The sequence below is a fragment of the Podarcis liolepis genome (genome assembly GCF_965112155.1).
Source record: "Podarcis liolepis genome assembly, chromosome: 11".
Classification (NCBI taxonomy): Eukaryota; Metazoa; Chordata; class Lepidosauria; order Squamata; family Lacertidae; genus Podarcis; species Podarcis liolepis.
The window spans coordinates 61,912,497-61,937,070 of NC_139565.1; the positions used below are offsets into that span (position 1 = coordinate 61,912,497).

At 46.1% G+C, this 24,574-nt stretch overlaps 1 protein-coding gene across 12 annotated transcripts in view; it reads right to left on the reverse strand.

The window, feature by feature from the left end:
* Positions 1-24,574, reverse strand: part of KIAA1328 — a 237,467-nt gene that overhangs the window by 41,965 nt on the left and 170,928 nt on the right. For all 12 annotated transcript variants that reach the window (XM_083466011.1, XM_083466016.1, XM_083466021.1 and 9 more), the window contains one exon: positions 2,774-2,943. In XM_083466011.1, coding sequence (XP_083322137.1) covers positions 2,774-2,943 — 170 coding nt within the window. The remainder of the gene's footprint in view (positions 1-2,773; positions 2,944-24,574) is intronic.

Below are 24,574 nucleotides of genomic sequence, written 5' to 3' on the forward strand. Positions count from 1 at the left end.
TTTCATTTATGAATCGCTTCCTATGGAGAGGGTCGTGGGTTCATTGGGAAGAGGATTTCTGCACTGCAGGGGGTTGGAGTAGTTGACTCTCACGGCCCCTTCCAACTGTACAATTCTGTGATTCTAACACCCACAATAAAATATATATTAACGATTTTGCATATAGATTCATGGATAGCTCAGGTGGTAAGAGAATGGTGCTGATAACACCAAGGTTGCAGGTTCGATCCCCGTAAGGGACAGCTGCATTGCAGGGGGTTGGACTAGATGACCCTCAGGGTCCCTTCCAATTCTATGATCCCAAAACCATTAACACGATTTCATGTGTAAAAACAACTGAGACAATTTCAAATGACTTTTGTGTTGATGTGTGCATTTTATGAATTGCTGTGTGCTACTGAGGATGAAGGGAGGGATATAAATAAAACTAATAATGACGATCTCTCTTAATTTTACCCTGATATTCACCTGTGCAGAAGAGTGATATCCAAAGGTAGATTAAGGCTCACTCTGAGATTACTGGGCCACCTGCTGAGAAGACTGACTCAGAAGCTCTTAACGTTTATGACATAACTGAACTGTTAGTTAAAAGATAGTAAAGGAAGGAAGCACAGCAACACAATTTAGTTATGGAAGCCACAAATAAAAGCTGGGCAAGCTCAGGATTGAGGGAAATTAAGAAGGAAAGTTTAACACTCGCTTAGCCATGGCTGTGGCAAGAAATCACCTATCTGAACCTGCTTTGTTTTTGGCATTTCAAGAGAACACTCCCTGCGGCAGCTATTTACAGAAGCTGCGCGTGTTAAATGCACTCACACAGAGAACAATTTGACTGTGCCAAACCAGCCACGGGCATGGCAAATTTGGGGTGGCAGGTGGCAAGATGGCTACTCGCCCTGAAAAAAAACCTCCTATCCAGTGGGAGGAGCATAGAATCATAGAATCATAGAGTTGGAAGAGACCACAAGGGCCATCGAGTCCAACCCCCTGCCAAGCAGGAAACACCATCAGAGCACTCCTGACATATGGTTGTCAAGCCTCTGCTTAAAGACCTCCAAAGTAGGAGACTCCACCACACTCCTTGGCAGCAAATTCCACTGTCAAACAGCTCTTACTGTCAGGAAGTTCTTCCTAATGTTTAGGTGGAATCTTCTTTCTTGTAGTTTGGATCCATTGCTCCGTGTCCGCTTCTCTGGAGCAGCAGAAAACAACCTTTCTCCCTCCTCTATGTGACATCCTTTTATATATTTGAACATGGCTATCATATCACCCCTTAACCTCCTCTTCTCCAGGCTAAACATGCCCAGCTCCCTTAGCCGTTCCTCATAAGGCATCGTTTCCAGGCCTTTGACCATTTTGGTTGCCCTCCTCTGGACACGTTCCAGTTTGTCAGTGTCCTTCTTGAACTGTGGTGCCCAGAACTGGACACAGTACTCCAGGTGAGGTCTGACCAGAGCAGAAACTTAACTTAATGTTAACTTAATGTCCTACAGTCCACTCTGGCAAATGTTACGCTCACTCAATGGATGCGGTGGGTGAATGTTTATTAACAGAATAATAATATTCTAACTTACTACATGGTGTTACGATATGAAAACAACGCAGCTGCAAACAGCCAGCTTGTTGACATCATGTGATGTGACTAGCTGTGGGAAAGAATCTTCCCGGAAGTTCACAGGCTTCACAAAGCTGTGTTCAGTGTGTAATATGAGACCTTCCTGTTGCGTTTGTGAAGGAAGTCTTCTGTACTTGCTTAAAGGAGACTGAAGTGATCGGACATGTTTTCTTGTAGAGTTGTATGGTCAGAAATAAACATGATGTAAAAGGACTTTCTGACTATTCTTCTTTCCCCTGCGAAGGGGCAGAAGGGGGTGTGCATTTTCCACGCTGTGAAATGTCGCCTATCAAGATCTCCCTGGTCTGTCTGGGATGCCAGCCAGAGGCAGATCACCGGTAAACAAGCTCCGGGAGCAGGGAGAGGGGCCAGCCTCTCCCAATGGGGCTAGTTTTCCAACACATGGAACCTGGAACTTCATGTTGAAGACATCACATGGGGGCTCTGCATCCTTTATCTCTTACATGGGTCAACTGAGGAACGGAAGATGGTGAAGTTTAAAACAGCTAAGTTTTTTCGTTCAGTGTCTCTACCTTTTCGGTGTGCTCATACATTGGCAGAAGTCTGAGTAAAGAAGGAATGGAGAGGCACTGAGAAGTGTTTCAAAAAAAAAACACCATCAAACAAGCCAGTTTTAACAAGGAGAAATAGCAGAGATGGGTACAGCACAGAAGTTAACACCAAAAAGCTAACACAACAGAGCTTTTTCCAAATTCCTTCTCGCTGTACTGAAGCCTTGTTTTTTAAAATGCAACTCTTCTCAAACACCTGTCCATTCCTCCCTCCATGCCTGCTTTATTCAAACCTCTGCTGTTATTTAAAACCATTATTTACCTATTCTGTTGTGCGGCTCCCTCTGTTTTTACTCCCCTCCCATGCCCTACTTCAAGCAAATCCAGGATTGGGATGCAGCACTAAAAAATCCTGCATGATGACAGCCTTACATTTCTATGTATATAGGAAGATATGTTGTATGTACATGTTATTTTGTAATCTGCTTTAAGATACTGTTTCAATTATGAAACTGCATGTAAATATATTAAATAAATAATACAGCACAGGAAGGTGCAGGAGCACCAAAGACAGTAGAGGATGTGGTGAAGGTTTGCTGGATGGTGCAGGTGACTTGGCCTTTGGGGATATCGGGGTGCACCTCACCTCTTCTCGGTCTGACAGTCTCCTTCTTTGTGTGCACTCCAAAGCATTCACCGTCTGCATGGGCACTGAAGCCAACACTTTTCTTCCCTCCACTGCTTCCTGGTGTGTTGCAGCCTCTCCCAGAAGCTGACGTTTTTGAAAGGCAATCTTCACAGCTGAGCTTCGGAGAACTGGAAGAGGGGAAAAGAATACGGGTGTCACATTTTGGTCTTCTCCCTCACTCTCTTTCAAGCTAACAGTATATTAGCATATAAAAGCATTAAAATATATTTGACCCACCAAAACAGCTCCCTTATCTTCCAGACAAAAGAAGTGCCACAAGACCAAAAAATTTACTTGTACACACTCTTGAATACCTGGATGCTATTTTTACCTTCCAGAGGCAACCAGGTGAATGGCTACTTGCATGCCTATTCAAAGTACTTAGCTCCTGTTATTTATTTATTTATTTATTTATTTATTTATTTATTTATTTATTGTTATTATTATTATTATTTTGAGGGGAGCTGTTTTGTACTCCTGCAAGCCTTTGGGTTCCTGTGAGCATGCTGATAGCTTCCCTCTTCTTTCTCAGTGACCTTGTTTTGGTGACAAACCCATCAACAGTCAGTGGCTAAGTTCACTATTAGAAGGAGAGACAAGACTTCAAGATCATACTGCTGGAACATGCCATGTAGACCAACACCTGCCCTAACTTCAGGTGTGATGCACAGGAATAATGAGTATGCCCCCCCCAAGATTACTCTAAGATATGGGCCTGAATAGGGACGCGGGTGGCGCTGTAGGTAAAACCTCAGCGCCTAGGACTTGCCGATCGCATGGTCGGCGGTTCGAATCCCCACGGCGGTGTGAGCTCCCGTCTTTCGGTCCCAGCTCCTGCCCACCTAGCAGTTCGAAAGCACCCTTAAGTGCAAGTAGATAAATAGGTACCGCTTTACAGCGGGAAGGTAAACGGTGTTTCCGTGTGCTGCTCTGGTGCCGGTTCGCCGGAGCAGCTTCGTCACGCTGGCCACGTGACCCGGAAGTGTCTCCAGACAGCGCTGGCTCCCGGCCTCTTAAGCGAGATGAGCGCACAACCCTAGAGTCGGACACGACTGGCCTGTACGGGCAGGGGTACCTTTACCTTTATGGGCCTGAATAGGTATCCCAGTTGTCTCCTGGGAAAATGTTAAAAAGCGTTTCCAGTGCAATGAGAAGATTGGAGGAGCTCTCTTTCACCCAGGAGTTTCAGCACAATTAGCATCGTTTAAAAGATATTTAAGAAGCCAGTCGTTATTTGGGCGCCTTCTGGGTTTCCAGGGTAAAGATTTAATTAGAATTGATAGCCCTGTTTTCTGAAGAGGGCGACCTTTGACTTGCAAAATTAGTGGGAGGAAGTTACTTTGCTGGAACACTCAAATGGCTTCTCTTGACAAGCCAAGGTTACCTCTAGGATGGAATATTACTTTCAGGGTTGAGTAGCACTGCAAGTGCCAGAGAGAGGGGAAAAATTAAATTGCTAATTTTAAAGGACAGGGTGGAAAAGAAATAAAAAAATGTACAGCATAGCAAGCTCTGCTAACAAGGCCTTGGGGTCTGACCCTTCAGCTCTTAATGCAAGTGAAAGCCTGAAAAGACCAGGAGTTAAGAAAGAGAAGGATTAATATTGAGTAAGGATTTCAAGGGCGTCAACGCTGTAATGCCTCAGAACGAGAAGAAGTCTTTTGCTGAAACAGTAGGCTGATGAAAGCTCTTTCAACACAGCCACCAGCCTTTTCCAATCTAGGTTATGCTTCGACTGGAACAGAGTCAGGCCACGTTTCCACTCCATCCAGTTAGCAGTGAAGGGTGTCTATCACTTTGAGGAATCCTTTGGTCAGTTTTATTTTCCCACCTCTCTCCTTTCTTTCAAGCACCTCTTTTTCCACGTGAGCTTTGGCTCATCCTCCAAATTATCAGTCCCGAATGAAACCAACCAAAGGCTAAGCATGCATAACAGCATCCTTCCCTCCTTCTGTTGCACCCCACTATCAGCTTAGCTTGCAAGGAGATGGAGGGGGGCATTCTCCTCCCCCTGCGTAATTTTGTCAGGTGCCAGGCACCTGAAGGAACTTACTCAGTTGTATACATCCTATCTCTCTATGCGCTCAAGGCGGCTTACAACAAAAGTAAAAAACCATAGTTTTAAACCAAATCATGCTAGCCCACCGAAAGCTGCTAGCATCACTCTTGCTCACATGTGCAGTCAGGGCTGTTCCAAGGCATTTCAGCTCCTGAGGCTGAATCAAAAAATGTGCCCCAACCACCAGGAAAGAAGAGGGGAGAGAAGTTCTATTTCAGGGATAAGCGGGGTAGAAACAAGATCCACAGTGGGGGAAAGCGGGTGGGAGAAGAACAGCAGTGCCTCCTATTTACCATATTTTTCGCTCTATAAGATGCACTTTTCCCCTGCTAAAATGTAAGGGGAAATGTGTGTGTGTCTTATGGAGCGAATGCAGGCTGTGCAGCTATCGCTGAAGCCAGGAGAGGAAGAGGGATCGGTGCACACTGATCCCTCTTGCTCTCCTGGCTTCACTTCACTGGAGAGGCGCTGCGCAGCTTTCCCTCTCTGCGCAGCGCCCCTTCAGCGAAGTGGGAGGAGAAACGGAGCCCCTTCCGTTTCTCCTCCCACTTTGCTGAAGGGGCGCTGAGCACAGAGGGAGAGAATGTTTATTTTTTCTTGTTCTCCTCTAGAACTAGGTGCGTCTTATGGTCGAGTGTGTCTTAGAGAGCGAAAAATACGGTAATGAGAGGCTGCTGTGGAGGCAACTTGTGGGCGGGTCTGCCAAGGATGTGCCCTATAGCTGCCACTGGTATGGCGGCAGCAGCAGCAGGCGATTTGTTCCTTGGAGGCCAGATCTACCTGTGGATCCTGCCGCTCAAGGCAGTCGCCTCACCTTGCCTCATGGGCAGGCCAGTTCAGTAACTCAGGACTCAGCGTGAAGACAAGTGTCCAGATGCAAACATGCATATTCTAGGCTACATAACGGTGGCTAGTAGGAGTCTGAACAGCCTTGGGGCTGCGAAGGTAGTGCTACATTTCCCCTTTCCACTCCACGTGACCCAGAATAATAATAATAATAATAATAATAATAATAATAATAATAATAATAATAATAATAATAATAATAATTTATTATTTGTACCCCGCCCATCTGGCTGAGCTTCCCCAGCCACTCTGGGCGGCTTCCACAGAAACCAAAAAAACACTAAAATATCATACATTAATAACTTCCCTGAACAGGGCTGCCTTAAGATGTCTTCTGAATGTCAGGTAGTTGTTTATCGTTTTGACATCTGATGGGAGGGCGTTCCACAGGGTGGGCGCCACTACCGAGAAGGCCCTCTGCCTGGTTCCCTGTAGCTTTGCTTCTTGCAATGAGGGAACCGCCAGAAGGCCCTTGGCGCTGGACCTCAGCGTCCGGGCAGAACGATGGGGGTGGAGACGCTCCTTCAGGTATCCTGGGCCGAGGCCGTTTAGGGCTTTAAAGGTCAACACCAGCACTTTGAATTGTGCTCGGAAACGTACTGGGAGCACCCCACCCCGGCTGCTATTTACCTAACAAAAACGATGGACGTAGGAATCCTAGAATCCTAGAAATGTAGATTTGGAAGAGACCATGGGGGCCATCAGGCCCAACCTTCTGCAAGGCAGGAATCTTTTGTCCAACAAAAGTTGTGGCTCAAACCCACAAACCTGGCATTAAGAGTCTCATGCTTTGCCAGCATTTATTACAATCACACAACTAACATCACTGTGTCTCGTTTCGCCCCAAGTCATGCCCAGATTGCCAAAAGATTAGAATGGCCTCCTGCTCCTCCTACTCTATCCCTACTCAGGTCTACATCTTCATAGGCCTGGGAGCTTCCTATAGATTTTGAAACCACAGTATCAGTTTATTGTAGCTGACTGAGAACACGCTCTAAGGTATGTTTGACCCTTATATGTTTCCTGCTCTCTATTCCAAAGAGTTGCGCAGGTTGAAGATCTCGGGGAGCTTTTTCCCAGTCAGAATATTGTCTAAACACTGAGTTGCGTGGACCAACTGTCTTGACAACATAAGGGGGTTTCCTATGTTCAAAGAGGTTTCCTTTCGTAGTAGGCACATAGGTAGATTCACGGCCTTCCCTACAGCGGTTCCACTCGTGATCACTGCCAGGAAGGCATTTAACATTTCTAGTTGTAATGAAGTCGCTGAACAATATGCCAATGAGTTAAAGACACAGGGCAACCCTATGGGGAAATGCAGGAAGAGAGACTAAGATATGAAATGATTCTCCACCACCATAATATTCACCTAAACGCTGTCCAAGCAAGATGGGCCACCCAGAACTTGACTTACTTTAGCTCCCCAATGCCAGGGACCCCCCCCCCCACTTTTGAGCTGGAGTGGGAAATTTCAAAATGCCATTCAGGACCCACCGAACACTTGCTGGGATTTGCTTTCTTTAAGAAGTATTGGGGCGGGGAGAGAAGTGGGGGAGAAACGTTAACCTTTTGTTTTATTGAATTAAAATGCCACGGAAATGCTGATGTAGTCTTCAGAGACTAAAATACTTTTACCAAGAAGAATAGCTGTCATTTATTAGACACAAAGAACAATCGCTTGATAGGATGCTTTCTGACAAAAAGCAGATTGGTATTCTCGTCATAGAAAAAGGCATTGTGGGGGGGAAGGGGGGGGGAGAGAGAAAACCCAGCACAGACCTCTGAGACTTGAATAATTTAAAGCCGCATTTGGTGCAATTTGAATTTTTCTTTAGGGAGGCAAAGTTAAATACCTTTAATTTGTTCTAATTATTTCAAATTTGCAAGTTAATTATGGCTGATCATTAAATAACAAAAAGGACTATCATCTCCATAGAGTTTTACCTCCTACCCTCTGCATTACTTAAGCTCGATTTTAGTATGCATGAATTAACTTTCTAAATAATCGCACGGTTTGACTAAATGGCTCAGTAAAATGAGCTCTGATCCTCAGAATAAGCATTAATGGACATTAGGAAGGCTACTGGGACCCATGTTGCTTACATTATAAGTATTTTTAATGGGGTCTTATTTACTAATCTTTATATACTGCTCAAGTTAGGGCACTAATACGGCTTCATTAGTCTGCTTTAGCGGAGGGGGGAAAATGTCACTTCTTCAAAACACTAAAACCAATGTCTGCTCAGAGGTAGCTAAATTCATTTTTAAATTAAGTCAAGTCAAGTATGATGAAATTTAACTTGTTTGAGAACAGCATAGCCTGATGAATCAATTCGGCATAATGGCAGCCCTGGCCCACAGAAGGAATTTTACGGGACTAGCGATGTGCTAAGCTAACCAAGCAGTGAGAAGGATGCTTCTCTTCCCCCTGGCCTCAGAGCAACACTTACCACCAGCGCCCAAAAGCTCCTGCCGGGCTCCTGCTCAGCATTCAGCGCTCGGCTGGCTGCTTCCCGGCCATGAATTCTGAATTTGGAGACTCACCTTTCACTGAACCCTGATCTAGTCATACATTTTGCAGGGCTGATCAGAGGTATCCAGAGAACATTAAGCCAGCAAAGCGTTTGGAAGCCGACAAGCGCAAGGGCAGCAACAGAGGCCCTCCAATATTGATTATTCAACAGATGGCCGGTGCAGTTTTAGCCTTCTGCACCCCAGCTGAGACCGCAGGCTTGGGAGCTTAACCACCGACAAACTGACAGATTGCCTTGCTTGGGCTCACCTCCCGGTCTTAATTGGCTGCACCGTGATGTTTCCGGTCATCAAATGCTGTCAGGTGTGATGGCTGCAGAGGCTCTGGGTCCGGTCCCCCCCGTCCTCTTTTTGAAAGTATAAGCAACTATGCTGAAATAGATGTCCGGTGATTCATCCGGGGATGACAGATTAAGTCCCCATAAACTGAAGAATTGCTTGCCACTCTGCCCTTCCTGAACATCTCTCTCTGCTAAGCTGAAAAGGAGCCGAAACCTGGTGGAAGAATTCCAGGAATGAGTTTGCACGCCTAAATTTGAGTGCCGACTTTCCGCAGAACTCAAGCCTTTACCCCAAGGGGAGACCGTGGTTTGAGCAGCGTGGGGGGGGGGGTTTCAGCTGGTCCTCAGACAGGAGAGGCCCTACGGAGACCTTTGCAGAGGGAGGCCATCAGTTTTCATGAACGCATGCAGGCCTTTGCAGAGTCTGTAGCCTACAGGTAGAGAGCATTCTCCACCAGTCCCAAATCTTTTCACTCTGGGGAGGGAAATAAGTACCACCACCATTGAACTCTTTTCCCAAAGAGGAGCCAATGCACTACACGTTCAGAGTCATTCTGCTTCATGGAAACTGAAAACAAGAGGGATTGCAGAAGCAGTTGACTACAACCTTTTTGTTTCCATTTGCCCACTCAGAACCACCCAGTCTTCAAAGCTACGCTTTTTCCTGGAGGGGAAAAGCCCCCAAGATGGTGGTGAAGGAAAAGGGTTAGGCAGACTCTCCCACTGTTGGCCCTCTATTACTTATTTTGGCCTCAAGTGGCTGCTTTGTATCGTGTGTGTTTTTTAATTGCTAGGAGTAAAGTTAGACTAATGGAACTGTCTGCCACATTTGTCATGGTTTTGAGACTTGGTCTATGATTACGTTTCCAGGAGGTAGATCGGGGCCGGATCACTCCCGTGGAGATCCTCCATGGGGCGGACCAGCGCAGTGCAACACCGGAAATCACGTCTGTGCAGGTCTGCGGTGCCGGAAATCACTCCTGCTCATGCCCAGATGCCGAAAATCGCTCCTGTGCAGAAGTGATTTTCGGTGTCTGGGCATGCGCAGAAGTGATTTCCAGTGCCATGGACATGTGAAGAAGTGGTTTCCAGAGCCATGGAAGAGAGTCCCTGCGCTGCGCTGGTTTAGCGCAGTGCGCTGGGACTCGCTGAACGGGCAGCTCGGTTCTGGGGTGGTTCGTGGGCCAGTTAAACGGCCTCCATGGGTTGCTTCTGGCCCATGGGCCGCACGTTGCCAACCCGAGGTAGATGATCCACTGCTATAAAGCAGCTTACTTGGTTAGCTACAAAGGACACTATTGGTGGAGCTAAATAACTGAAAGAGGACACTTATGACCAAAGCATAATCAGGATTCAAAATCATGTGAGAAGTCTCCACAAATTTAGGAGGTTTTCTACTTCAGAACTCTGCCTGCCAGCTTCTTGGAGGGGGAGAGGGTAACAACACCAGAAGGAACGGGGCTTGTGCAAGTCATAGAATCCTAGAATTGTAGTGTTGGGGGGGACCACAAGGGTCATCTAGTCCATCCCCCTGCAATGCAGGAATCTTTTGCCCAACATGGAACTCAAACCCACGATTAAAAGTCTTCTGCTCTGCCAAAATAGAACTGTGGATGGAAAGGGAATGCTTGAACAGGGATTCAGTTGAGTCCTGCAAAGAAGGCACCAACAAAGCACCATTGCAGAACCTAAACAGAGGCACCAGTATAAAATCTGCGCACAGGAGAACAACTCACAGCACAGCTGGAACTGGAAGGGGTCTCTTTGTTAACCTCTTCCAAGAAAAGATTCTTGTAGTACTAGGTCGGGAGACTGCACCCAGGATGCGACTCCTCCCCAGAACAAACAAGGTGAGTGACCACATTAAGAAAACTACTAGATGCAGACACCTCTTTCTTCCAGGACCAAGCACTGTCCTGCGGCATCGGCAATGGCAGAAATGGCACAGTCAGAGGTGCGCAATGTCTCTTGTAGCATGCAGGCTGTGTGTTGAGAAATGATCTCCTACAGAAGATAGTGCACCTGTTCACAAACAGCAAGCAGATGGGGCTACTCCCTTCCTCACCCCGATATTTCCTTTTGCAAATCTGTCATTCACCCTGGCTTAGTTTTCACTGAGGGAGGATAACCCAGATTGCGTATTGGGGTGCAACATGACTGAACGCTCCTCACACAAGTGAAACTGGATGACAGGAAGAAGACCAGCCCTGAAGCTCTCTCCCTTATATGCTAGGTTTCTATGTGCAAGGACCTTTTCTCTCTTTTTTAAAGGAAGTAACATTCCAACATGGACTCCCAACATTCCAACTCAGTCGAGCTCTGAAGCGGCACAGCCCAGATACGTGTTTGCTTCCAACTCTGTGAGGCCTCGGCTCATGTTCCTCTGTGTTTGGTTATCGATGGCATCTGGCTGAGAAACCGGCACGCTAAGCTTACGTCTAGCTTGCAGAAGAGAACTGGCCCCTCTGCCTCTTTCGCAACCCACGCACGTAGTCAAAAGCCTTCGCCAGCACACCCCTTGAAGAAATAAGGAATTAAACGGGTCTTTAAACTGACACCAGCGTACCCTCTCCGAAGCCTCGTTCCTAATTTTGCTGCAGTAAATAAATAAATAATGGCGTGTTTTGATCCTCCCCTTTGCAAATTCCGGCCTTAATTGGCTGCTCTAATAAACAGCAAAATGATTAGAAATTATCCTCTCCCCTCCTTCCCCACCCATGGAAAATAAATCTCAGTCGGTAAAGAGAGCGGGCGAGCGGTGGGCTGGGGTGGGGGACCTCCCCCGGCTTAGAGCTCTGCAGAGATTCATGTTGAAGTCAGGCCTGGCAAGCTTTAAGCGGGACAATATGCCAGGAATCTGCACGTGGCCTTTCGTACGGAGCGGAGTAGGGCAGCTGTCGCTCCAGCGAGCAGGGCTGTCAGCCTTCACAAAAGAAAGCCATGTAAATGCCAAGTCACAGGTATAAAAACAATCCTTCAAATGCAGCGCCCACGTATCTGGAAAAACCTGCCTGGCTCTTGGTGAGCGAAAACACTGCAAGGATTGACAGAACATCCTCTTCCAAACAAAGTTTCTGACCTAAATCCCAACTTCTGAAGCTGTTTCAGCGGCCCTGCTCTCGTTCTCTAGGATGCAGCTGCGTTATTTTGGGGTGGGGGGAACGCAGCTCATAAGAACAAGGAGCACTTTCGAGCAGGCATTTTTAAGGTCCAGATTTAACAGTTTGATGGGCCGTCCAAAGGGCTATGCTTCCTGCAAGTGGCCTCGTTTGGACACAATGCTAAACCACAGTTTAGAATAATGAGGACTAGCTGGTTCGAGCCTCGGGTTTGTGCTCACACACCTTCCCCTCTGCCCCCTGGCAGAGCATACGTCACACAAATATTGAAAATATTGAGGACCCGTTCTGGATCTTTTACAAAAGCTGGATTTTTTGTGGTATAAGAAAAAGTGGTTCTTTGGGTTCATTGTTCTGGAACACTAGCTGAATGACCCTGTTATGTGGTTACATGCCAAAAAATAAACTTAAAAAATAGCAACTATACCCACTATAAATGGTTCTGTAAACCGCCCTGAGACCTCTGGGTATAGGGTGGTATGTAAATTTTATATATATATATATATATATATATATATATATATATATATATATATATATATATATATATATATAAAAAATAAGTGCAGACAGACCCTTAACCATGTGGAACCAACTCAGTTTCTAGGGCTCCAGTAGATGCAAGCAATTTATACTGCAGAACATTCAAAGTACTCCTGACATTTGCCGTTTCATGCAAGGCTTCAAAGCACAGTCTCAACGAGACCAGCAGCAACGAGCAATACAAAATAGAAATGGAAGTCTCCCATCTTAATTGCCAAAGTACTTTCAAAAGCCTTGCTTCCCACAGGAGTCCGTATATGAGGCTCCACGTACTGAGAAGCCACTGGGTGACTGTAGCAGCTGTCTATTCTGATAGCTACTGGACAATGAAGAGAGCCAAAGGCCTTTCAGTGCCACCACCAGCTGCCTGATAGGCTGATGTCCCTCCAGGAACACAGTTGCTTTCGACTGCTCCAAGTCCAAGAAGCCAAATACGGCAACCAGGGCGAAGGCATGGAGCCAGTCAAAGGTATTTAGGGAGGTTTGGAAGGGGACTCGCCAAACCCCCTGGTCGCTAAAGCCACTTGAGGTTCCTTCGCTGCATGGAGCCACGTTCACAGACTTCTATCTGAACCCCAGCCACACATTGAATAGGGAAGAGGAGTGTGAAAGACAACTAGGAGGGAGGCGAAGCTGATCAGAGCCAAGCAAGGAGATGAGCAGGGCATGGGTGCAGTTATTTCAGAGAATCTCACCAGGAAAGTTGGAAGAAAGTTGGCTAGAAAGTGGAGGAAAGGGAGCAGCAGCGCTTCCACCTCAACTCAGAAGCCCATATAACAAAGAGGGAATGTAACTGTGCCAGCACCAAAGTTTCCCCTTTAAGGAAGAAAAATAAGGAGCTCCTTTTTAGCAAGATTAAGGTTGAGCTGTTGGCTAGACAACCAAGATTATGTTTCAGAGAGACTGTTGTACGAGAGACAAAGCGGAGCGATGGATTTAAAAGTCATTGGCATAGAGATGATAGCTGAATCTGTTCAGGTGGATGAGGCTACCCAGGGGATAAGGCAGTGAAGACCTTTGAGCAAATCAAGACCAGCCTAAATCCCTTCTCTGAATGGGCTGGAATTGTTACAAACACACACACACACACACACACACACACCTGCCAAGAGGAGATCTTGCAAAACACACACCCATAAGTACACTGTCTCTCCATAAAATCTAAAGATCATACGGCTTCTAAAATTAGGACGCCTGCTAAATGAAAGTTAACCCGAACAATAACTTTAGCTAAACTCTAGGTCACAAGGACTGAATATAATGAGATGAAGAATATGAAAAGGCCATTCATAATGAAATTCATCACACTACGAATGCCATGCTTAGCTGCCTTATAACGTATAATTAATGATCCTATAAAAATCCAGCACTCCAGACTCTTCCTGCTGCCCACAGAGCCGTTCTTGATGCTGGGCAGGGAGGAAGAGCAGCTGCTGCCACAAACGCTGCCCTCTGAGAAGCATTAGCGGGGTGCTCCCCTCCCCTCCACGTTTGTCCATCAGCTGCCATGGACCCATTTCCATAACTTGCTGAGCTTTGGGGACCCTTATCCAAAAACCAGCGTTCACAGCTGGCCAGGGAAGATGACAGGCTGTGCACATCGGGAGCATGGGATCAAACAAGCTTGCTATTAGTGCTGATGGCAGACCCGTCTCTGCAGCAGCTACAGCCTGAGCGAGTGGGCAAGGGCCCAATAGTTTTGCCCTAGGCAAGAGAGGTCTGCAACTGCCAACCTTTGAGCCAAATGCAATGCGCGCCCATCAGGTAGCTGCCCCTCATCTGCCCGCTGGAGAACGACCAGTTCAGAAGAAGGAGAGGTCGAGGCAAGGCGAGGTTGTGGATCTCCAGCTAAGCAATCTGTGAATCTGTGCAGGCTGAGCGAATTGCAACATCCGTCCCAGCCTGAGTCTGTTCCCCAACAAAGTGACCCAAAATGGGGTTGGGTTGGAGCAGAGAAGCAGACCCATAGCTGCATCCCAAGTCTTGCTGGTTTGTGCTGCCCAGGGAAGAAGGTGTGAGTTTTTCACTATGTCTAGAGCTGGAGATAGATAAGGTTCAGGGGATCTGTGGGGATCTAGAGTCAGGGGATCCAAAATTGATGGCAACCCTCCCCCACCTGAGAAGGACACTCCAGGTGTATTTTTCCATGGTCCATGAGAAAATCAACCTGCCATGGAGAGAGATTTTTGAGCCCTCTACTTTCCTTACTAGGCTCTAGGAAGGCACCTATGTTGCAGATCCCTTCAAGGGAGATCGAGCCAGGCTCTCTGCTGAAACCTCCCGGCTATCTTTACAAAGCCCCCCTTTCTGCTAAGCCTTTGACAATCCTCAGAATTAAGTTTTGACAACTGTGGATCTATTTTTGGATATTTTACTGGTGCCATATGCTGCTTGTTGGCTTGTTATCAGCAATTGCTATATTATATTTCAACTATCACACTGTATTTTATTTATAACATTTTATGGCTGTTTTTAATAAGCTTCAAGCCAGCTTGAAGGATATATCTATGGACTGGTTTTTGTGCTTTGGTATTTTTGATACCTGGCCAATGATTTTCTTCTCCTTTACTTTTATGCTATTGTTGTAGAGGGAATTGATATTTTATGAGAATCTACATTCTATTATGTGTTATCTTATTAAACTTGTGTTACTATAACTGCTTTGGTTTTCATGTTATCTGTTGGCATTTGTGTTCTATGTTGTAAACCACCCTGTAGTCTTTTGACGAAGGGTGGTATATAAACAAACAGGCAAAAATTTTATATATATATATATATATGAAAAAGAGAATTGACAGAAATGTGTCAGTGATGGAAACAGCAACTGGCGTTCCACTTTTCCTTTGTTACTACTACAGTCATACCTTGGAAGTCGAACGGAATCCATTCCGGAAGGCCGTTTGACTTCCAAAGTGTTCGAAAACAAAAGCACAGCTTCTGATTGGCTGTAGGAAGCTTCTGCAGCCAACTGGAAGCCGCGAAAGCACCACCAGATGTTCGGCTTCGAAAAGAACGTTCAAAAACCAGAACAGTCACTTCCAGGTTTCGATCGTTCGGGAGCCAAAACATTCAAGATCTAGGCTGTTCGAATACAAGGTATGACTGTATGCATTTCTATAGAGCGTTGATGTCCCCCCCCCCAAAAAAAAATATTCACATAATCTTGGTGAAATCTTTGCAATAACCCTACACGATGTCATTGATGGGGAACCTGCAGCCTCCCAGGTGCAATTCCCATCATCTCTGAGCACTGGTCACACTTTCCTGGAACTGTAGATGGGCTCCAGGGCATTTGGATGGTCACAAATGCCCTGTCTGTGTTGTAAGGTGAGCCAGTATTATTATCATCCCCAGAAATTAGGCAGAGGCTGAGTGTGACTAGCCTAACAAAACAACAACAACAACAATCCCACAACCTGGTGAGTTTATGGCAGAGGTGAGATTTGAACCAGGGACCTCCTGATACACAATTCAGTCTCTCAGCCACTTCTCCCTAAACCTCACCCCCATTTACAAGGCCTTTAATAGCAGAAAAATAAACTATTTGAAGATCCATCTTGTTTTACATCACCACTCCCAGCTGATCCGATATAACAAACGGGTAGTCCATTCCTCCATCAAAAAAAGAGAGAGGAAAAAAGCCTTATCCCTCGTGAAGCCGTGGTGCTCAGATTCAAGGTTAAAGGATTAAGGCCCAAAGCATTGCATTCCAAAGGAAAGCAAGCCAAACATCAAAAGAAACACAAAAATCAATCCTCTTCACCATGGGAGCAGTGTGAAGAACAAATCAGCCAAGCTGAATCTAACATTTTCTCTGTGTGGCTCTGGGAAAAAAATTAGCACTCTTGTAAGCATAATGGACAGTTTGGAAAAGGCTTGGCACCAATGGAAAGCTGCTGAGCTCAATTCAAAGCACCGAGGCACTCCAGGAAAGATCCCTGCAGGAGTAACCTGGGTCAAAAATGGTAGGTGGGGCACAGTGAAAAATAAAATTAAACAACCACGCCAGCCTAAGTAGCTTTGGGTGCACCCAAAGTCTTCGAGAGGAGCCTTTGAAGTCTCTGTATCTGCAAGTGGCTGGGCATTGCCTTGCACACAGCACTTCATGTCCTGGAGCACCGTTGTGATCAAGGTGGCAAAAAGAGGAAAACACGGAGCTGATGGTCTAGTGAAGGACAGAAACAGTGGGAGAGGGAGGCTTTGTTCATATTTTAAAGACACCTCTGTTTTGTTGAAAGCAGCCTTGCTCCCGAGCAGGGAAACAAGAATTAAATGAGCACGGCAAGTTGTAGGTGAGAATCAAGAGCAATCGGTTTCATTCAAGACGCGGGTTCTTCCTGCCCAAAATCTAAACACAAGCAGCAACATGCTCCAGTTGGTTCAGGCAATCATAACGTTCAGGTGCCCATGGGGGCAAGCTTACTTGCCATCCCCTAAGATTTCAGGGACATGCTAAAGCAAGGATAGATAGAGAACATCAGGTCTAGGGGCCTAATATGACCCTCCAAATCTCTCTCGCTTGGATGATTCCTTAGGCTATTTTGCTTTGGTCAGACCACACCTGGTATACTGTGTCCAGTTCTGGGCACCGCAAATTAAAAAGGACATTGACAAGCTGGAAGGTGCACAGAGGAGAGAGACCAAGATGATCAAGGGTCTGGAAACCAAGCCTGATGAGGAACAGTTGAAGGAACTGGGTATGTTTAACCTGGAAAACAGGAGACTGAGAGGAGATACGATAGCCATCTTCAAATATCTGAAGGGCTGTCACATGGAAGAGGGAGCAAGCTTGTTTTCTCCTGCTCTGGAGGGTAGGACACAAAGCAATGGCTTCAAGTTGCAACAAAGGAGATTCCGACTAAACACCAAGAAGAAGTTTCTGACAATAAGAGCTATTAGACAGCAGAATGGTCTCCCTCGGGAGGTTGTGGACTCTCCTTCCTTGGAAGTTTTCAAGCGGAGGTTGGATGGCCATCTGTCATGGCTGCTTTAGCTGAGATACCTGCATCGCAAGGAGTTGGACTAGATGACCCCCGGGGTACCTTCCAAGTCTGTGATTCGAGGAACTTTCCCAAGACCTCATCATCCCTGAAGTGCTTTTGCCTGGCTGCAATGCATCCTTGAACTCTGATGACGCTTCTTGCTTGAGCGGGCGCAGGACAGAGAGGGCAGTGTGAGTGCTGGTAGAAGCAAGCCAAGTGTACCAAGGTAAAACTCTAAATGCTCTGCTCCCCTTTGTCTCTGGCCTTGCCCATCACTGGCATGTTGTCCTTGTGAAGTTGCACAAAAGGGAAAGTGGCCCTTTAGCTGGAAACTGTGCCAGAGGATGGGTGAATTGAGGCAAGATAACCCTGTCTGTGCCTGGTGAGATCTCTCCAGCCCTATCTGATCAGGCCAAGAAGACAGTGGCTGATCCAAGCTTCAGCACCAATGCTCAAGAAGCAAAGGCAGAGGTCTTGCTATTAGGGTCTTCTTCGATCTTCACCTTGTGAACAGATCAGACCTTGCTACATGAATGAGCAATCTGGTTACCATCAGCGTTGATTGCTGCAGCCTTAAAAACCTTGATCAAACTGGGCAAACCTGCCAGAAGATGCAGTCATATTACCTACCGAAGAGACAAAATCTACTCACTCCCCTTTTAGATGGGTGACCAGCTGCAGAAGTTACTGTGTACACAGGTTGCTACAGGGTTGGTAACTAAAGGTCTGATTCTGACTCCCAAGGAACTGAAGTGGGCCCACTTGAGAATTTGAAAAGAGTCCATCCCAGATTGCAAATAATGCTAGATTGGAAGAAAGCAGTTCCACATAAGGCTTTGAAGAGCAAATGCCTCCCTTTGCTAAAGGCCGCCAGTTGCTGAGCTATTTGTGGCTGTAATGGGATAAATCCACTATATAGACATCTGTTATGCAACAATGGGCAATGACATCCATCTGTTGCAGAGATACAGCACTTATTGACAAGTCAGATTTGTATCTACCGATAAGTCAGCATTTGCACTTTTGTGCAGATCTGTTAAGGGACATTTCATTGACCAAATAAGTGGCTCCCACTCTGTTTTTCCTCCTCTCCAAAAGCTACAAGCATCAACATAAACCAATCTGGCACCGGCAAGTATGCCTGACTGTTAGAAAAGATAGTGACAAGCGGGTTAGCTAAAATTTCTGCTTAACTAAAGAAGGGGAGAGAGGAAAAAGCCTGCAAACAATTTGCAAAAGGGGTTCATTTGAGGCTGTCAAAATGCCAGTTTAAAACCGCTGAGAAGGAAGTCGGGGAAGGGGGAGCGCTAGCAAGTTGCACTCAAGTAAATTCATGAAGCCAACGAGGTGGTTCAAGGTGTTATTAAATTCACCTCCAGAGACAACGCACAAGAGTAGAGTTTGGCGGCCTCAGCTGAATGCTGGCACAACTGGCAGCTACTTCTCAAGAGACCCAGAGCCGAAATAGCAGGATTTGATGTGTGTCATGATTGAAAAGAATTGACAGGTGGCCCCGAGAGTAAAATAGCAGAGCCACAAGGTGGAACTGCATATGGAATATTGGGGGGAGGATCTCCAGCCCAGGGGAGAAGGGGGGGCTGCTGCTGCTCAGGAAGGTTGGGGGGTATATTTCCACCTCTGGGGAAAGCGAGAGGAGCTGCAGGTAGGCATCCATTTGCATTTGACAGCCTTGATTAAATTAGGAAACAAAAGGCAGAGTAAAGTGAGTATAAAATACATACCCTCTAAAGTTCAGCTATAAAAGAACTGCCGATAATGTGTTTTTAACAAGCAGCAGAAATAATTCCCTCTGCCACCAGCATCACCACACCCTCTTCTCTTACCAGTCATTCAGAACAGCTATACCATAAACAAAATCTGAAAGATCCGACATCCCTTCCCAGAATAATCACCATAACAACGCGCATTCAAAGAGAGGGAAAGTGCTATGAAATTCTGCAATTGACATTTCCAGCTAACTAAAAATATCAGAGGGGAAATCACACTCTGGAGTGAGATGGAGCCTCAATATACCCAAAATGAGAACATTTAGGCGGTGCAAATAATCGGGGGGGGGGGACTCCTTTAAGAAGAACAATTATGCATGGGAAGGGTCCCTTAACATAGCACAGTTCTAGCAGAAAAACTAGGTTATAGAAAGGAGCTCTTGGTTGACAAAACACTGTTCTCAGTGTGGTAGTAGGTCCCATTGAGCACAGCTGGCATAATATCCTATTCCTATGCAATGCGCTTTGAGGGACAGCCTCGCATGGACATAGGAGAGCGAATGACACATTTTCCTTATGCTTTGTTCAGTTGTGAGATGTGCACACCTGTGCTGGGGACAGCAGGGGCACAGGTGCAGTCTAAAACTTAAGGAAAGAACAACACAATTTGTCTCATTCACAAAATAAATGGTGGGGCATTTTCCGTTTGTTTTTGAAGATGTGACGGTCTTTAAAGAGGTGCAGAAGGAAAGCATCTCAGTCTCCAAAGTTTCTAAAGTGGCAAACTATCAAAAGTAGCATGTTAAAAAGAGGCTGCAAAATGGGGCTGGCACGAATTCTCGTTAGAGGTTTCTTCCCCTGCTCCTGGTCCAGAGACCATTCTACACTCCCCAGGATAAGTTGAAATAGTGCCATCTCTGAGTGGCTCCAAGTTAGATGGGAAGTTTTAGGACCAGCCAACCCCTTTCACTCTCTCCCTTCCAAAGGCAGCGCCTGCAGAAGTAAGAGTGAGTATTGATACCCACGTTGCAATGCTGAGTATCTCTTTCAGGAGATATCAACTCCCAAAAGCTGCAGTGATGAACACTAAGCTTTGAACATCCAAATAAGGATAGCTACAATGATTGCATAGGAAATCTCTGGATCTAGGGAGGAGAAAAAGTGTGGGATACCAGTAGTTGGAGGAGAATGCCACACAGAGAAGGGGGTTCATGATGCACACTAAGCCGAGCTGTGCACGATCAGTTTCACAGTGACCCAGTAATCTCCACACTTGCGTAAAGATTTAAATCCAAGACACTCCAAATTATACAAGCTTTTGAAAAGAGTTTTTAGCTCATACAGTTGTGGAAAAAGTCCTGTTGATATTATGGGCAGCAAATGTGGATGTTGGTGGGACGTTAGGCACTATGATGGCCGTAGTGGAACACAGAACTAAACTCTGATCTGTGACCTGATCTAGCAAGGCTGCTCCTGATCTTTATATCTGTGATGGGATGATTAGCTGCTTGTGCGTAAAATCGTGGTCCCTCAGAGTTTGTGCAACTCCACAAACCTCTGTGTGTGACAGAGCTCCTCAAACATGTCTGCCCTAGTCACTTCCAGATTCCGACAGTGGTTGTTTTCGGAAGCGCTTCCAGCATAGAAGCTCCTTAACGGAAACACGTCTCCTGGATTCACGACGTGACAGCTTCCTGCGAGGAATGGGTCTCCCTATGGGAGCTTCTGACACCTCCCCGCTGTTCTCGCTGGACGTCTCCCTGAGCCCTCCCTCTTCCCTGCTAGTTCCTGCTTTAGCTGCTGCGTCTCTCTCCGCATTCATGAGACCTTCCTCCAGAGACCCATCTCTCCCCCTGCTGGTCCCTGCTTTCGCTGCTGACTCCCTCCCAGCCTCTGTGAGCCCTTCCACCACCTGTTCCTCCGATGGCAGTTCCCTGACAATATCCATTAATTTCGCCTGCCATTCTTCATTAGGTCGGAATTTCTTCTTGCTTCCATTTCTGGGTTAACAATACTCTTGCCGCTGTTGTTGCATATAAGAACAGTTTGACATCTTGTCTGTTAATGTCTTGGCCTACAATACCAAGTAAAAATGCTTCTGCTTTTTTAAAGAATGTGTATTTCAACATCTTTTTCATCTCATTATATATTATTAAAAGGGCTAATGGCCAGGAAATACATTCCTGGCATAGGTCTTCAAAGTCAACAGATGGACCCTGAGCTAAGAAGTTTGGTGAGACAGTAGTTTAGTGGTAAAAGAGATGTTTTTCATGCCCCCCTTTGGCAGCAGGGGAGGAGATAAATCTCTGCCCCGAGACTCTGAGCTGCCACCAGTCAAGACGTCACAGAACTGAGCTAAATGGATTGATGCCTCTGAATGAGGCATTTCTTCAAACTCTGAGAAATACGGAAGAACTATTCCTCAAAAGCTGGGGTGGAAGACCTTTTCCAGCCCAAGGCCTGCACTTCCTACTAGGCAACCTTCCAGGAACCACATGCCAGTGGTGGGCGGAGCATCTTCAAAAGTGGGCGGGCCATGAGTGTAGATTTTACCTTTGCACAGTAGGCTAGTGTCTATATAGGCACCACCCACCCTACCTTACTGTTCTCCATCCCAGCAAGTAAGACATTTTAAAGGAGGTTCAAGGACACGTGCCAGTCAGATAAAAATACTTAAAGAGGGTGAAAGGTATGGGAGAAGGGGTGGCCTGGGAAGAAGCTTGAGGGCCACATTTGGCCCCTGGATGTGCGGTTCCCCACTTATGCTGTAAGGCAGCTTTCCTCAACTTTGTGCCCCCCAAATGGCCATGCTGGCTGTGGCAGATGGGTTTTGTAGTCCAAAATGTCTGGAAGGCTGCAGATTAAGAAAGGCTGTGCTCCAAGGCTGGCTAACTTGGCTGCATCAAGGAAAGAAGCAGACTTCCAAATCATCATCTGCCCCCAATCTCCCTGTGAGATACTCAGACATAGATGGAATGGGCAACATTGATTAAAGCCTCTGTTAACTGAAGAAAGAACAAAGTGACCCCATGGCAAAAGTAAATGAAGAAGATCAAATGGGTGGGGCAGGTCTCAGCTTTTGCAAACAAACTGCTTGAAGTGAAACTGAAATCAGACTTGCCCACAGAAGTCTCCCTCTGGGTAGCTTGAGGTTGAATCCTGACAAGACAGAAGTACTGTTTTGCAGGGACAGGAGGCGGGCAGGTGTGGAGGACTCCCTGGTCCAGAATGGGGTAACTGTGTCCCTGAAGGACCAGGTGCGCAGACTGGGAGTCATTTTGGACTCACAGCTGTCCATGGAGGCGCAGGTCAATTCTGTGTCCAGGGCAGCTGCTTATCAGCTCCATCTGGTACACAGGCTGAGACCCTACCTGCCCACGGACTGTCTTGCCAGAGTGGTGCACGCTCTAGTTCTCTCTCGCTTGGACTACTGCAATGCACTCTACGTGGGGCTACCTTTGAAAGTGACCTGGAAACTGAAATTAATCCAGAATGCAGCAGCTAGACTGGTGACTGGGAGCGGCCGCCGAGACCACATAACACCGGTCTTGAAAGACCTGCATTGGCTCCCAGTACATTTCCGAGCACAATTCAAAGTGTTGGTGCTGACCTTTAAAGCCCTAAATGGCCTCGGTCCAGTATACCTGAAGGAGCGTCTCCACCCCCATTATTCAGCCCAGACACTGAGGTCCAGCGCCGAGGGCCTTCTGGCAGTTCCCTCACTGCGAGAAGCCAAGTTACAGGGAACCAGGCAGAGGGCCTTCTCAGTGGTGGCGCCCGCCCTGTGGAATGCCCTCCCATCAGATGTCAAAGAGAAAAACAACTACCAGACTTTTAGAAGACATCTGAAGGCAGCCCTGTTTAAGGAAGGTTTTAATGTTTGGCGGACTATTGTATTTTAATATTTTGTTGGAAGCCGCCCAGAATGGCTGGGGAAACCCAGCCAGATGGGTGGGGTATAAATATTATTATTATTATTATTATTATTAAGCTTAAAAAAGATGCTCTCCAAGAGGCAATGAGATTCCTTTCAAATGCTGAGCGCGATCACCCTCTGCACCTGTCTGCCTCTGGGGTCCCCACTGGGAGGCCCGCATGTTCTTGGGACCTTTCCTCTTGCCCTTGTGCACATCGCCCGGCAGGCACGTCCCCTTGCCTGCTATTCTTCCCACAGATAATAGAAAATAAATTGCAATTAGATTTGGTAATTGTAGATAATTAAGCCAAAATGAGCAGTTAATTATAAAAAAAATATGTTTTTCGGGTGTTGATTGTATCATTTATTTTCTTTCGAAACTCTAATGTCTCGCTTGAGCAAGTTTAATATTTTGAATGCTTTTAACCCTTTTTTTAAAAAAAAGCAAAAAAAAGAACAGCACAAACAAAAAAATCCCTCCTTTTAAGTGGAGCCTTGCTTAGCTGAGAATTAACATTCAAGTTTTTACCCCAGGAGTTCGTGTCAACCAGAAGGTAGAGATAACTTCTTTTCTTGATTATTTCTGTGTTTTGTTTTTCAAATAGCAAAAAAAGAGAGAAAAGTCTTTGGCATTTCAATGACACAGTCCAGCTGCACAGCATCATTCTCCAGCCCCAATAATCACATGCACCCTTTTCAGAGACTGAAGCAAACATCACTTCCATATTCAAATGCATAAAGGAGACAAATGGACTTGTCGTCTTAGCCTCCTCTGGCTTTACATTAGATTAAATTATTTAGGGCGCATTCATCTGGTAACCTTTGCAGAACTGATGAATGAATACAGGAAGCAAACTTTCCGATGTCTTGCTGCCAAACTTCACGACCGGCTGGCACAGAGACTCGGGAATGCGCAATTGCACACTAATGCTATAAGATTACTGCATGTCTCCATCAGAAAAGTGAGACATAAAGATGGACAGACGATCCCATAGAATCCCTACGTCTTGTTTCTCTCACACCCTATGTTATCTCTCCCCTCTCGATATGGGAGGGCTGTTGCCACTAACAAAAGACCTGCAGATGCTGAAGGTAGATTCGCTAGAAGAGTGGGAACAGTTTGATACTTGTGTTTTCTAAGTATTACATACAGGTAACTTGCAGATTATGTGCATTTAACTTGCACACATTCAGCTTTGTGACAATTTAAAAATACAGTGGGACCTCGGGTTAAGTACTTAATTCATTCCGGAGGTCTGTTCTTAACCTGAAACTGTTCTTAACCTGAAGCACCACTTTAGCTAATGGGGCCTCCTGCTGCTGCAGCGCCGCTGGAGCACAATTTCTGTTCTCATCCTGAAGCAAAGTTCTTAACCCAAGGTAATATTTCTGGGTTAGCAGAGTCTGTAATCTGAAGCGTATGTAACCTGAAGCGTATGTAACCCGAGGTACCACTATAAATAAATAAAAGGGGTGGAAAGGAGATGGGCATCTGGGGGAAAGTATTTTAACTATATGGGATTTTGGTTTTATGCGCTATCCCCAGAACGCAACCTCCATGTACGTTGAGGTTACTGTACTGTGTTTTGGACAAAATAAAACAGATAAGTCCGTTTATGGTCTCCTCTATGATGAAGCGACACATTATCTATCTGCACAGGGAAGATTTCCTGCATGAGAAAGGAGGAAAACCCTATCCGTAAGGAACAGAAAAGCTAACGCATCCAATTGTGGAACTGAGTTTATAAGCAGTT